Source organism: Antechinus flavipes, chromosome 3 (genome assembly GCF_016432865.1).
Source record: "Antechinus flavipes isolate AdamAnt ecotype Samford, QLD, Australia chromosome 3, AdamAnt_v2, whole genome shotgun sequence".
Classification (NCBI taxonomy): domain Eukaryota; kingdom Metazoa; phylum Chordata; class Mammalia; order Dasyuromorphia; family Dasyuridae; genus Antechinus; species Antechinus flavipes.
Window position 1 is genome coordinate 122,779,825 of NC_067400.1, and position 14,233 is coordinate 122,794,057.

Here is a 14,233-nt window from a genome sequence, read left to right on the forward strand (position 1 = left end):
TCTCCTATTCAGAGGTTCTTTAGTCTCAGAGAAAGGGCCCTTGGAATATGGAATATGGATTTGGTATTGTAAAATTTGGGTTCAATTTCAGTTCTGTCACTTACAAACTGTATAACTTTGGGAAAACCTCAATTCCTTTATCTGTAAACTGAGGAGATTGAATTTGAAAGCATCTAAAGTTGCTTCTAGTCCTATGATATAAAATTTTAAGATCTTAGATTGTCTTATCCTTTGGAATGGTCCAACCATTTTGTCCTCTCTAGGAACTGTTCTAGGTTTTCCTGAGAATAATTCAAATTATATGCAACTTCAATACAAATAAACATGATTGGTAAATGTTGAATAATAGGTAGAATCAGAAGGAATCAGAAGGATTCAGAATGTAGATAATATGATAGTTAGGTAAATGGTAAGTAAGATAAGGATAGAATTTGAAACTTCAAATACTTTTTATTTATTTATTTTATAATAACTTTTTATTGACAGAACCCATGCCAGGGTAATTTTTTTTACAACATTATCCCTTGTACTCACTTCTGTTCCGATTTTTGCCCTCCCTCCTTCTACTCCCTCCCCTAGATGGCAAGCAGTCCTATATATGTTAAATATGTTGCAGTATATCCTAGATACAATATATGTATGCAGAACTGAACAGTTCTCTTGTTGCACAGGGAGAATTGGATTCAGAAAGTAAAAATAACCTGAGAAGAAAAACAAAAATGCAAATAGTTTACTTTCATTTCCCAGTGTTCTTTCTTTGGGTGTAGCTGCTTCTGTCCATCATTGATCAATTGAAACTGAGTCAGGTCTCTTTGTCAAAGAAATCTACTTTCATCAGAATACATCCTCATACAGTATTGTTGTTGAAGTATATAATGATCTTCTGGTTCTGCTCATGTCACTTAGCATCAGTTCATGTAAATCTCTCCAAGCCTGTCTGTATTCATCCTGCTGGTCATTCCTTACAGAACAATAATACTCCATAACATTCATATACCACAATTTACCCAACCATTCTCCAATTGATGGGCATCCATTCAATTTCAAGAGAAACTTCAAATACTAACAAGAATATAATCCTATTTATAGAAATGGTTTCTATTGTACAGAAATAACAACATACTTTCAGAATTTTCTTCCTAATAACTGTGAAAACAGTATTGAGAGTATGATGTCCAATTTATAGATGAAAAAACTGTGTTTCAGAGAAGAAGTGATTTGAACCAGATCTAGTAAGTTTCACCCAGGGAGTAATGTTATATCTGGGATTCAGATCCTGTTTTCCTGAATGAAAGACTAAAAATATATCAGAACATATCCATCAGAAGAATATAATAATAAAAAGTTTATTTTAGCAGAGAAATTCTCAGCTATTCCATCAGAGGCCCAAAGGTGAGGTCAACCCTGAAAGGAGCCCTGTGAAAATATTAGCTTCTCCACCCTGAGGTTGGTAAGGTAGCTGAAGTTGTAAATCGCAGTATAGAAAAAAAAAAAAGGGCTCTTGACAGGAAGCTAAGCAGGTTCTTAATTGCAGTGAAAGTGAGACTTATCTCTAGCTTAGTCCCTAAGCATTGGGATTCATGCAGATGGGAAGGAGCTGAAAGGACAAAGGAGTTATAAAGGTCAAATCCAAGATAAATAACCAGAAAATATACAGGTTACAGATTCTAGGAAAGCTTGTCAAATTGAAAGGATCAAGAACAGGCAGAGGGCATCTGTGGAACCCCAGCTACCAGAAAGGAAGCTTTGCTAGTTCTTTACCGTATATACCTTAGGGTGGATGATCATACCTTATTCCTTTTTCTTCCTGTTTAACCTGCTGTAGTTGTATCCTGAGCAGGTTCTGACAGTAACTAGCCCATTATTTTTCTCTGACAGTGCCAGAAAGATATGTTGAGTAGGAGTAGATGTTTTCTTTTTAGAATATCAGTTCCAAAAGGTTAAGGAGGTGCTTCAAACACAACCTGGGAAGTTTTCTAAACCTTGATTTTAAATTTAATTTCTGCTGGTTTTTGTTTTCCCTTGGAACACCTCTTCAAATGGTGCTACCCTTTCTTTTAAGTATCCCAGTTCTATTCTTCTAGGATTTGAAAAGAAGTCAATTTTCACTCTATTCACAGACTTTATAATGTGATAAGTGTCAAATAAGCAGTCAAGAAGGATGAAGACTTAAGAATTGATGATGAGGATTGTGTCAGTGGGAATAAACTCTTGAAAATATAACCAAGCTGGAAAAACTGTAAAGATGGGCCTGATAAAGATTGGGTGGTTGTTCTCCAAAAAAACAAAAACAAAAAACCCTTGATAATATTCGAGGAGCTCCTTAACAGCAATTGGCCAATAGATGATGAATTAATTTTTGTCTGAAAGGAATTTTGTGAAACCAGCTATTAGAGTCATAGATTGGGAGAGAAGTGGGAAGAGAAGGTTGCAAATTGGTGTCATGGTTCATTTCACATCAATGAAATCAGAGATCCTTGAAATATTGCTGTCATTTTCACTGCTTTTTGTTCCCTAATCACTTTTGGGCTTCTGTGGAGAGTTTGTAATGATCTCTAGATGAAAGCTTTTCTCCCAGAATCAACAAAATTTGAGAGTTAAAAGGACCTTTCTGTGGCCATTGGGTCCAACATAGATTCCTGAATGGTAACTAACAGCCTAGAAGTTGTAATCCTTTAAACATAGTTGAGATCACTTCACAGTCACCCACATGAAATCTTAATTGTCACTTTTCTTCCCACTCAGGCAGGCTTGAGAGATTTTCTAGCATCTTAGTTTTAACTTGACATTTCCTATCCAAAATAGTCCAGCACATCTTCAAAGCTGAAGAATTGATTGTGCATTCCTCTTCTAGATAGTTTATAAGACATTATATAACACTAGGAGCCTCTAATATTAATATTTTTACTCCTAGCCCTCTTGCTGTATGACCATTTAACCTTGTTTTCTGAATTTATTTAATCTCTATGAAAAAATATTCCATATTGTATGACAGTTAAGCTTTTTAAAACCATCTTTTTCATGTGTGTTGAATACGATATTCTCCTTACTCAGCCCCACAAATAATTCCTAGTGTTAAATTTAGTCTTTTCTCCAAGTAGGTCTGTGCAGTGATCAGAGTAACCATTTGTAATTACATGTTATATATTCCCCAATTTTACTCTCAATTATTTCAGAACTCTTGGATATATGGCACATAATCTACAAAGTTAATTTAGTTTTTCATTTAGGTCTAGAATATCTTGTGTACATACCTCAGTTTCAGCTAATATCTTTTCATAGCTTCTTTAAAAGATGATATGAAAAATAAGCAGATTGCATTCTGAAATAATGTCCTCAAGGATATTCTTTTCCTGTTACTCTTAATTATTCATTTATTAATGGATCTGTGATCTCATATGTGGGGGTATACCCTCTATGATAACTAGCCATATCTCCATACCTTCCCATCCTCCTAGTAGAATGTGAGTTTCCTGAGAGTAGGGACTATCTTGTTTCTGTCATTATGCCCTCAATTCATAGCACAGTGAGTGGCTGGCCAAAAAGTGAGGGTCCTCTGATTTTCTTAGAATAGGGAACACTTTCATAACATGACCTCTTTTAACAATTCAAGAGAGCACTTTTTCTTCAACTTGTAGTCCTAGAGAGTTGTCTAAAGACCTGAGAGGTTAAGTCACTTGCCCAGAGTAAAAAAAAATCTCTCATGTGTTAGAGGCAGAATTTGAATTCAGGACTTCCTGGCTTTCGGGTCAGGTCTCTATCCATCTGTCTCTTATATTTGCAAATAGTAAATGTTTAATAAATGCTTAGTGGATAAGTGAAAGTGAATTTTTCTGTCCTATACTCCTTTAAATTCTCTATAGAGTATCCATGTTTCTGAAGTGATGGAGCACTGACTTCTAGCACTTTTACCACTTAGTGGAAAGTACTTAAAATATTTATTGTCTTATTCTCACTGCAGGGCTGATCCATATTCTTTGATCCATATTCTTTCTGGTCATACCTACTCTGGATAATATCTTTTGTGCTGCCTCTCTTGCACAAAGGAGTTGATGGTAAAATGTTTAAGCCTGATAATATCCACCATACCTGTTTACATTACCCACTAAGAAACATCAGTTATATAAAATGAATTAATACTCAATCACTTATTATTTTCCATTTAGATTTTCCAGGTGTCCCTAACAGTGTGAAGTTGTTCAAAGTCTGCCTGCACAAGATGGTTAATTACCAGGAAAAAAAAATTATTACACAGTAATTAACAAGTATATATTAGCTGTTGTCCAATTTACATATTATGTTATATGATTTGCATATTCTGATTCTCAATGTGCATATGTCACATTGTAGTTTGGATAATTAGGTACAGAAAGGATTCTTCTATTAACATGAATAATTAGGTTTGCTGTCATTTTTCCAATTTTTAAATACTCGAGTGAACTTGCTATTTTACTGATATGGGTATGTCCTCCAATAATACAGATAGAAATCTATGTCTTCTTATTTTATGCTATTATTCTTGTCCTCTCAAAAGTTCAGCAAAGGAGGCTCAGCCAAAATTCTAGATGTTAAAGACATAGATTTTTGCCTTGAAAGAGCTGACATTCTAGTATGGAAGGTAAGATTTATACAAAAATAACTATAATACTGAGTAAAATGAAAAAAAAAAAACACATTAAAGAGATTTTAAAAAAGATAACCAAGAGAGTTCATATGTTTCTAGATATAGAAATCAGAGGATTAACAAAGGAAACCATTTTTGAGTTGGGCCTTAAGATTTTAGGCAGCAGATATGAGGAGAAAGAAATTTTCATGCATAAAAAAAGAGTAAAGGAAAAGGGATTAGAGATGAAAATATGAGTTGAGTTAAGAAAATTGTAAATAATCCAATTTGGCTGAATTATAGAGTATGTAAAGGAAGTAGTATGAACTAAGTTAAGGCGGAAAAGGTGGGTTAATTGGGTAATAGAATATATTTGGTATTAATTCATTAGTCAATGGAAAGCCATTGAAAGACTTTAAGCAGTGTAATGAAAAGATTATAATTATGATTTTAAAAGATTATTAATCTGGAAATAGTAGGTAGAATGATTTATGGGTGGAGAGACAGAGAGATTGGAAGAAGGGAAACCACTTAAGAAGCTAATGAAATGGCCTAGGTAGGAGATGATGCATGCAGGAATTAGGGCAATTACAGTGAAAATAAAATGAAAATCATCATTATATAATGGAGTGTACATTATATTGAGAATCATAAGAACTGGGTGTGAATTCTGGCCCTGCCATTTACTGAGTCACTGCAGATAAATCATGTGAACTTTCTGAACCAAGTTTTATAGCCTATAAAATGGCAATGAGTTTACTATAATTCTTGTTTTCAGGGCAAGGCTGACTACCATCCTTTTCAATAGTCAAGAGTACCCTGAGGAATTTGTACTCTCTTTTTTCTCTATTGTCATAAGCTCAAATCCTTATCAGCTGACATCCCTCTATTATTAGGTGTCAGTGATTAGTGCTTTGATTCTATTTAACTTATTAACGTCGATTAGTTTTTAAAAAGTGATATTTACTTGGAATATCTAGCAAGAATAAGGCACAAATATTTCTTTCAGTATCTGGGGAAATACTTTCTAGGAAGGATAGGTAGAAGAATTGGCTTAGTTTCTACACAGCATTAATATCACTAATTTAAAGGCTAGATTTCATTGATTATATTTGCTTATCTGACTACAGAAAAACTCTCCCAAAAGTTGCTCCTTGCTTCAAGGGACATTGAAACTGGGTTGGTTGCACACTCTTACCTGTAATATTGGGATGCCAGGTACCCTTTGGACCTTTTGAAATTCACAAGATTATGATGGTTATATCTCCTTAATCTAGAATAGCAAAGAATAAACCCACAGTTTTAAGGATCAAAACTCTATCATGGGACCATATGGCCTCAGAGGAGAGAAAGCACAATTATATCTATTACAGATAAGATCTTTCACTAGATATCTTCAGCAGAATCATTGGGTGAGGCAAAGAAGAAGTAATAGGCTGATAAGGACTTCTTGAACACCTCCATAGCCGATCAAAGAGCCATCTCTTCAATGATGGCTTTACGTTACCAATTCCTAGTTGAAAATATGAGGCACAAGGCACAAGGCACATGTGAAGAATTCACAATGTCATTTTCTTTGTCAAAAGTTACCTTTATTTATAAGAACAGGTTATGGACAAAATGAAGAGGTAAAATAGATACCAAGAGGGATAAATATGAAATAGATTCAGGAGAGCACTAAAAAGAAACATTATAGTTAGCAAGGAAAGAGGTTTTAACAATTAACAACGGAAAAGATAAGTTTCTCAGTGGAACTCATAATTAACCAGGAGAAGGGGAATGCTCTATGAGGTGGGAATACACCACTGACTGGCAGGTTAAATCCATAAAGGAGTTTAGCAGACTAGCCCCCAAAAGAGTTAGCAAAGGGGATTACACCATTGATTGATGGGCTAACCCCTAAAGGGATTTAGCACCCTAAAAGAGTTACGGAAAAAGACACCATGAGGCATGGGTAAGAAGAAAGACTCCATGAGACAGAGCATGGCAGACTAAACAGTGATTTTAGCAAAGATGGTGGAAGTTTTGGGCAGATTTCATAGGGGATATTTAACTTGGGGAGAGGGATTGGACTTCTAACTTGGCTTTCTGATTAGATATAGTAAGATGGGGTTTCCAAAGACCTTATTGGGACACTTGAACAAAGGCTCGCTTAAGGCTGAGCTGATTTCATCAGTGTCCTTCCGTGTTTGCCTCAGGGAGTATTATAATCTTATCAGTACTTTATGCTTTTTCTTCCAATGCCCACCTTGATACTCAGACCTCATTATTCAATACAGGGTCACTCAACTGGAATCAGTTATAGAGTGTCCATGAATGTCTTACAGTCTCTCTCTAAGGCACTTCCATCTTACATCACAATGACTCTTTCAAGGAAGCAGGGTGTCAACCTGTCCATATGCAGAAATATTGGTCAATCAAACTGGTAGAATCAGTCCCTGATTACAGAAAAATAATGATACTTATGCTACCTACCTTCCAGGACTGTTGTGAAGAAAGCATTTTGTATAGCTTAAATTATTATTGTTAGAATTATTACTCTTAGAAAAGGAGATATTAAAGAAGTAATGCCTAGACTTGGAAAATGATTGAACTGAGGGATTACTGAGAGGGAAGAGTCAAAAGTGACTCAAAGTTTTTAAGTCTAGGCAACTGTGAAAATAATGATGTTACTCTAAAAAGAAGGGGAAAGTTTTGGGGAGAAGAGTAGAGGCTGAGTTATGCTTTAAATAAGTTGCATTTGAGGTGATTATGGCACATTCTGACTGAAATATTTGGCAAAGAGCTAAAAACTTAGGTCTATGACTCAGGAGAGATGTTAGGGCTAAAGGTTTGAGAGCTGTCTTCAGCGAGAGAGAGAATGATTGAAATAATGGGAGTGAATCAGATTGAAATAGAGCATACAGAGAGAAGACCAAGGACAGAGCTTTGGAGAAGCTCCATTATCTAAAGTAGTTGGAGAAGGAAAATGAGCCAATAAAATAAAGAGAGAAGTAGCGAAATAGGAGATCCAGGAGACTGAAAATAGAAACCAAAGAAAGAATAGGTATGTAGAAGGGCATACTAAACATTGTCAAATACTAGAGAAGTATCAAGGAAGACAAAGTCTTAAGAGCCTAATGAATTTTACGAGTAGGAACAAATTGGTGACTTTGAGAAAACAATATCCTTAGAACAGCAGGACCTGAAGCTAGGTTACAAGGGTTTGGTGAGTAAGCAAATGGTTAGGAAATATTAATACACATGTTATATCTTATAACATTCCTGAAAGTTTGGCAATAAAGGGGATGAGAGAGATGGAGTGGTACCTTGAAGGGATAATAAAAAAGGTAAATTTTCTTTTCTTCATGAGGAAGTCTTGAGCAGAGATTTATATGAATGGGGAGAAACAAGAAGAAAAGTAGAAAGTTAGATTACTAGAAAAGAAGAGAATGAGTGATAAATTGAGGCCCCAAAAGTAATTGAAATCAAGAATGCATATGGAGATGTTAACTTTGGGAGAGTTATTTTATCTTTTTATATGAGAGGAGAAAAGAATGAATAAAAATAGAGATCTGAGGCATGGAGAGTGAAGGTTCAAATATGCACTTCAAGAGAGACAGTAGAATATAGTAGAAAAATTTCTGGATTTGGGGTTAGAAGTTGAACCTCCTTCTACAATTTACTAATTGTAAGTTCAGGAAAATTACTTAAACTTTCTGGAGCTCAGTTTCCTCATTTTTCAAATAAGGAGTATGAACTTAGTTTCTTTCAATATCTCTTTCACTCTCCGCAAAATCCAATTTGCACTTCTACTACCCCTGTATCACTCAACAATCTCTTCTCCTACTTTGCAAAGACCATTATAGATCATAGAGGAGAGTGAAAAAAAAATTTGAAAAAGACTTCTCTGTTTGGAAATGAGAGAGAGAAGAATAGTAGATGGTTTTTAGAAAAGATTCAACTATTGGTATGCAAAAGGCAGTTTGAAAAAAATAATAAATGACAAATAAAAAATATTTGCATCTAATAGTAACTATCTCTAATATAGGGTTAGGGAGGAATGAAGAAAAAAAGGAAAAAAAAAGAAATTTACATGATAACTATATTATATTTTTAAAAGAAGTAGCAAGTTGTACATAAAAGACTTGTACTTTCATGTGCAAAAAAAAGAGAATCAAATAATTAAATTTTCAGTGTGAGCATTTCCACCTCAAAAATTAACAAATGCCACAAATCAAGGCTTAATTTATTGCTTTGCTTATTTCTGGACCTAAGAAAATGTTGAAGAAAATATTAGTAATGTAGATTAAATATAAAAGGTTTTTTTTTTTTTTGAAGGGGATAATGGAGTTGGTTATTAAACATTTCTCAATACACACCTGGTTCAGTATTTTAAAGGTAGAACAGCTGATAACCTGGCTTAATGGATAGAACATTGAATTTGAATTTTGATGTTGGAGATTTTCCAGAAGATAGCCAACAAAAATGATGCTCTGGGGTATGTTTAATTTAGAGAAGATTGCAGGTGGGATGGGGCAGAGAGAACAGGATAACTCTCTTCAAGTATTTGTAGGGCTAGCATGGAGGCATTAAATTTATTCTTTCTTATTGGTCCTTAAAGGCAGAACCAGGAGCAATGGGTAGACATTTCAAAGAAGAAAAATTAGGTTAAAATCAAGGAAAAAAAAAACACTTAATAGTTAGAGCTGTCCAAAAATGCAATAGGCTGATTTGAAAGGACGTGAATCCCACCCAACAGAGGATGAATGGCCATTTGTCAAATATTATAGAATAAAGTTTCCTTTTATATCAAGGTCCCTTCCTACTCTCAAGTTTTGAATCAGAGCATCTGGTTTCATTTGTGACTCTGGACAAGTAAACCTCTCTGAACTTCAGTTTCTTCATCTTTAAAATGGATTAATAATACACCTATCTCATAGGATTATTGTTATGATCAAATGAAATAAACAATATAAAACTTTGCAAACCTTCAAGCATTACATAAATATGAACTAATATTGCTATATTGCTATTATTTGTTGATGGGTAACTGAAATGAATTTTGAAATGGAAGTCTGTGGAACTGAGGAAATAGACAATAAAGAATTAAATGTTAGGAGGATTGTCATAATGTATATAAATATGTATATTATTTCAACTCCTGAGGAAAGAGAATGGTAACAAGGGAGGAAATGAAGGAAAAGAGAAGTCCCCCCCCCCACATGCTAAAATTATTGAAGAAAAATTTGAATGTCATTAAGCACATGACAGTGAAAAGAATGAAGACAATGAGGTTTACAACTTAATGGATGTTTGAGTTAGCATCTAGGTAGGCTTGTGTCTGTAACAGAAATTTCCCCCAAATCTAATTATGTTAGTAAATGTGTCTTTTATCTACCTCAATATAGCCAGTTTTTTTTTTTTCCAAATGCATGACATGTTTTGGATCATTTTTCTTTTTTTTTTCCAATAAGAACTCATTTTTCCTTTTATTTTTATTTATTTTTTCCTCAATAGTATTGTATTTTTCCAAGTACATGTAAAGGATTCATTTTTGTAAGATTTTGAGTTCCATTTTTTCTTCCTTCCTCCATTACCTCCCCCTTCCTTAAGATTGCAAGCAATCTTATATAGATTATTCATGTACAATAATTTTAAACATATTTCCATATTTGTCATGTTGTGAGAAAAATCAGGGAAAAACATAAGAAAGAAAGAGCAAACAAACAAAAAGGTGAAGATAATGTGATTCAATTCACATTCATTCTTCTTAGTTTCTCTCCGGATGCAGATAGCATCCTTTACCCCAAGTCTATTGGAATTGTCTTGGATCATTGCATTGCTGAGAAAAGCTAAGTCTGTAATAGTTGATCATCACATAATCTTGCAGTTAGTGTGCACTGTTCTCCTGGTTTTGCCTGCTTTACTTAGCACCAGTTCATTTATGTCTTTCCAAGCTTTTCTGAAATCATCCTGTTGATCATTTCTTATAGAACAATAATATACTATTCCATTCATATAATAGAACTTATTTGACCATTCCCCATTTGACAGACATTCCCTCAGTTTCCAATTCCTTAACTCCATTTTTATGATCTCTTTGAAATACAGACTTAGTAATTAGTAATAGTAATGGATCAAAGGGCATGCAAAATTTTATACCCCTTGGAGCATAGTTCTAAATTTGCTCTTCAGTCAGATCACAACCTCACAAACCATGCATTGGTGTTCCAGTTTTCCCACATCCCCTCCACCATTTATCATTATTTTTTCTTGCCATCTTAGCTGATCTGATAGATATGAGATGGTACCTTAGAGTTGTCTTATTTTGTGTTTCTTTAATCAGTTGCAATTTAGAGCACTTTTTCATGTAATTGTAAATGGCTTTAATTTCTTCCTCTGAAATTTGTCTGTTCATATCATTTGACTATTTATCAATTGTTGAATGATTTATATTCTTATAAATTTTACTTAGTTCCATTTTTATTATTTTATTAATTTTTTGGTGTATTCTTTTGACAATAGGAGCAAAAATGAAAGGGATGAGAAGAAAGTTACAATTACTCGGTACAGATCCGATGATACTTTAGACAGGTAAGTTGCTTTAAACCATGTACAATGTGTTTAGAATACAATTCATTCTAGTTTTATACTTGTAGTCAGGAAGATATGAGTTTAAACTTTGCCTCAAACACTTTCTAGGTCAGGGATTCTGTGAATTCACTTAACCTTTCTCAGTCTCATTTTTCTAATTCCTAAGATATAGGTAATATAGGGCTTATAATAGATGGTTATTGTGAAGATCAAATCAGAGAATATACCTAAAGACAATGATTTTCTCCAATCACAGGCCCTATCATGTTACCTCCATGCTCTGCCCCAATAAATTCCAAGGGTTTCCTATTGTCCCTAGGAGCAAATGTATGTAAAAATTCTCTGGCATTGAAAATCCATTATATATCTTATCTTTCTGTTTTTGTATACTTTATTTCACAATATATACTCTTCAGTCTAGTAATACTGGCTTCCAGGCTCTTCTACGAACAAGACTTTGGGCATTCTTTTTGTCTTCCTTTCTTGGAATGCTTTTACCCCTTTCTTTTTGACTACTGACTTCCTGGTTGCCTTTAAGTGCCAACCAAAATCCTAAATTCATCAGAAAGCCTTTATTAACCCCCCTTAATTCCAGTTCTTTTATTAAGGACTTCTAAGGATTCCTCTTATTTATCTTGCATATAGTTTGTTTGGTACATATTTGTTTGCTTATTGTCTTTCCTGTTAGAATCTATGCTCCTTGAGGGCAGGAGTTATTGTTTACTTTTTTTTTTTTTTTTTTTTTGATAAATGCAACCTTTAACACAGTACCTGGCCCAGAATAGGTGTTTAATAAATGATTATTGATTACAATTCTTAAAGTTTTATATAAATATTGGTGATGATGATAATGATAAGGAAATTTATGGATTGTACATAAGCTTATTGTTACATTTATTAATCTTATTTTTTCTAAAGCTTTACTTACAATAATTAAGGTATACTGAACATGTGGCATTTTTCTCAAAAAAGTTCATGATTTGTCCATAAGCCTGAATATTACCTCTTATTTTATGCTCACAATAAATTTATATGCAATTTAGATGGAGAAAATGTAGCCTGAATGTAGTTAGGGGAAAATTGCAATGAGTAAGGAGTGATTAGTTTAGTTCTAACAGATAAATTATACATTTGAGAAATCCCTGTACCTCTTTCTCTATTTCTTCTTTCACCTCTGTGGAGAGATATGCTCATAGCTCTCCTAACAATTTTGATGTTTCCATCTTGATTATAGAACAAACTGCAATTTCTGCTCATCTGTTTTGTTGACACACAATATTTAATAGTACAAAAGATTGATTTCAATCTGTGAGAAGGATAAGAGATAATTATTTTCAAAATTTCACTGAATAGTTTGACTATAAAGTTACAAAGAAGACATTAAGATAGTGAACTTGCGTTCTTTTTTTAAAAAAGAACTTGAGGTAATAAAATGAAAGATGCAATGAAAATTATATTTTGGATGTTGCTTCTTCATAATCTAGAAAGCTTATATTTTAATTGAAGTATAGATAGAAAACCATTGTTTATTAGTCATCAATGGAACCATCAAGACTTATAACTCTCTTTGAATAAAGGGTGTACAAAGTTTTGTCATGTTAGCTCCTGTTGGCACCTGTCAGATTTCAATCTGTTCTTGCCTTTATTTGAGGTGTCCATTAGATTCTGGGTCCAGATTGCTTCAGTTTTCATGAAAATTCTGACAATGGCTATATTGCTACAGTCCTTTTACATTTCGAAGTCAATGTAAACTAAAAGAGGTAATATATGTTGTCATCATTGCCAGTGCTGCCTCAATTGCTCATTCAAACTAACTCAAGTGAATATGTGATCTTATTGATTTGGTATTCCCTCCAAAGATGCAGATTGCAGCCAATACATAATAATGGAGCATTCTAGTTGTTTCCCAGTTCTCTCTCACTTTTACCACTAATATTTGATGTAAGTAAACATATAAAAGGTAAGATATGATGGAAATAATTGTAGAAGAGTGAGAATAACTTGACTTCTCCAATAAAAAAGTTTCTTATAGTAGGTCCAATTTATGAGAGATTAGATCCATGTATTTATTGTTATAAATGAACCTGAGGCTCAAACAGTTGAATTAGTTTCAGTTCCCTTCATCCAATATTTAAATATCTTCTCTATGGTTTGTCCAGGATCATTCAGCAAGTAAGTGGCATAGCTGGGACAAGAACTCATCCCTCTTGGCTCCTTGTCCAGTGCTTTTTCCACTTTACTATCCATTTATTTTTACTTTCACTTGTCCTTCTACTAGATGACAACATATTTCTAGGTAAAAAGTTAAGTAGTGACTGAGACTAATGGTGAAAGGATTGAAGAGAAAGATTAAAAAGTGCCTGTGTCCTGGAGGGGAAAATTAGTAAAATGCTACCATACTCAACAATTTCAAGTTTTGATGCAAAAAAAGACTTGGATCTACTGAGAAAAAAAATAGAAATTGGGTTTGTGGTTTATTCGATGTTTTCACTTATGAAACTCTAGAAATTGCTGACTTTCCAGTTTACTTTGAGTTTGTTTGTTTGTTTTTTTGGGGGGTTGGAGGGAGTACAATATAGTAGTTTCATTGGCATAAATAACTGCCAGTGAGGAATTCCTACCCTCTCTAGCAAAGCAGGTTAGCAATTGTTCTACTTATAGTGTTAGAGAGTTGATCCATGGCATGAAAAGGTTACTTTAAAGGCATAAAGGCATGAAGAAGCTCTATACTTTTCTAAAGAAGCTCATGCTTGAGCTATTATACCATATCACATCTCTCATGCAACCATTTATAGCTTTTGAGATTTAAAAGAAAGAACCTTCTGATTTATCATTCTTTTGAAAAGTTTTAAGAGTTAAATTCTTCTTCAATTTCGGCCAAATGGAATCCTAGAATTATTGATTTGAAGCTGTAATAGACCTCAGAGACTATCTAGTTCAACCTATCATTTTTTAAGGAAAAAATGTGGTTAGAGAGGATTATGGATTTGCCTGGGCTCACACAAATAGTAAGGTTCACACTCAGGCTTAGAACCCAAGGACTTACGGCTTCCA

At 33.9% G+C, this 14,233-nt stretch overlaps 1 protein-coding gene across 6 annotated transcripts in view; it reads left to right on the forward strand.

Moving 5' to 3' along the window:
• The window catches only part of SCEL (sciellin), a 142,432-nt gene that overhangs the window by 32,168 nt on the left and 96,031 nt on the right, over positions 1–14,233 (forward strand). For all 6 annotated transcript variants that reach the window (XM_051983954.1, XM_051983951.1, XM_051983953.1 and 3 more), the window contains exon 5: positions 11,111–11,179. In XM_051983954.1, coding sequence (XP_051839914.1) covers positions 11,111–11,179 — 69 coding nt within the window. The remainder of the gene's footprint in view (positions 1–11,110; positions 11,180–14,233) is intronic.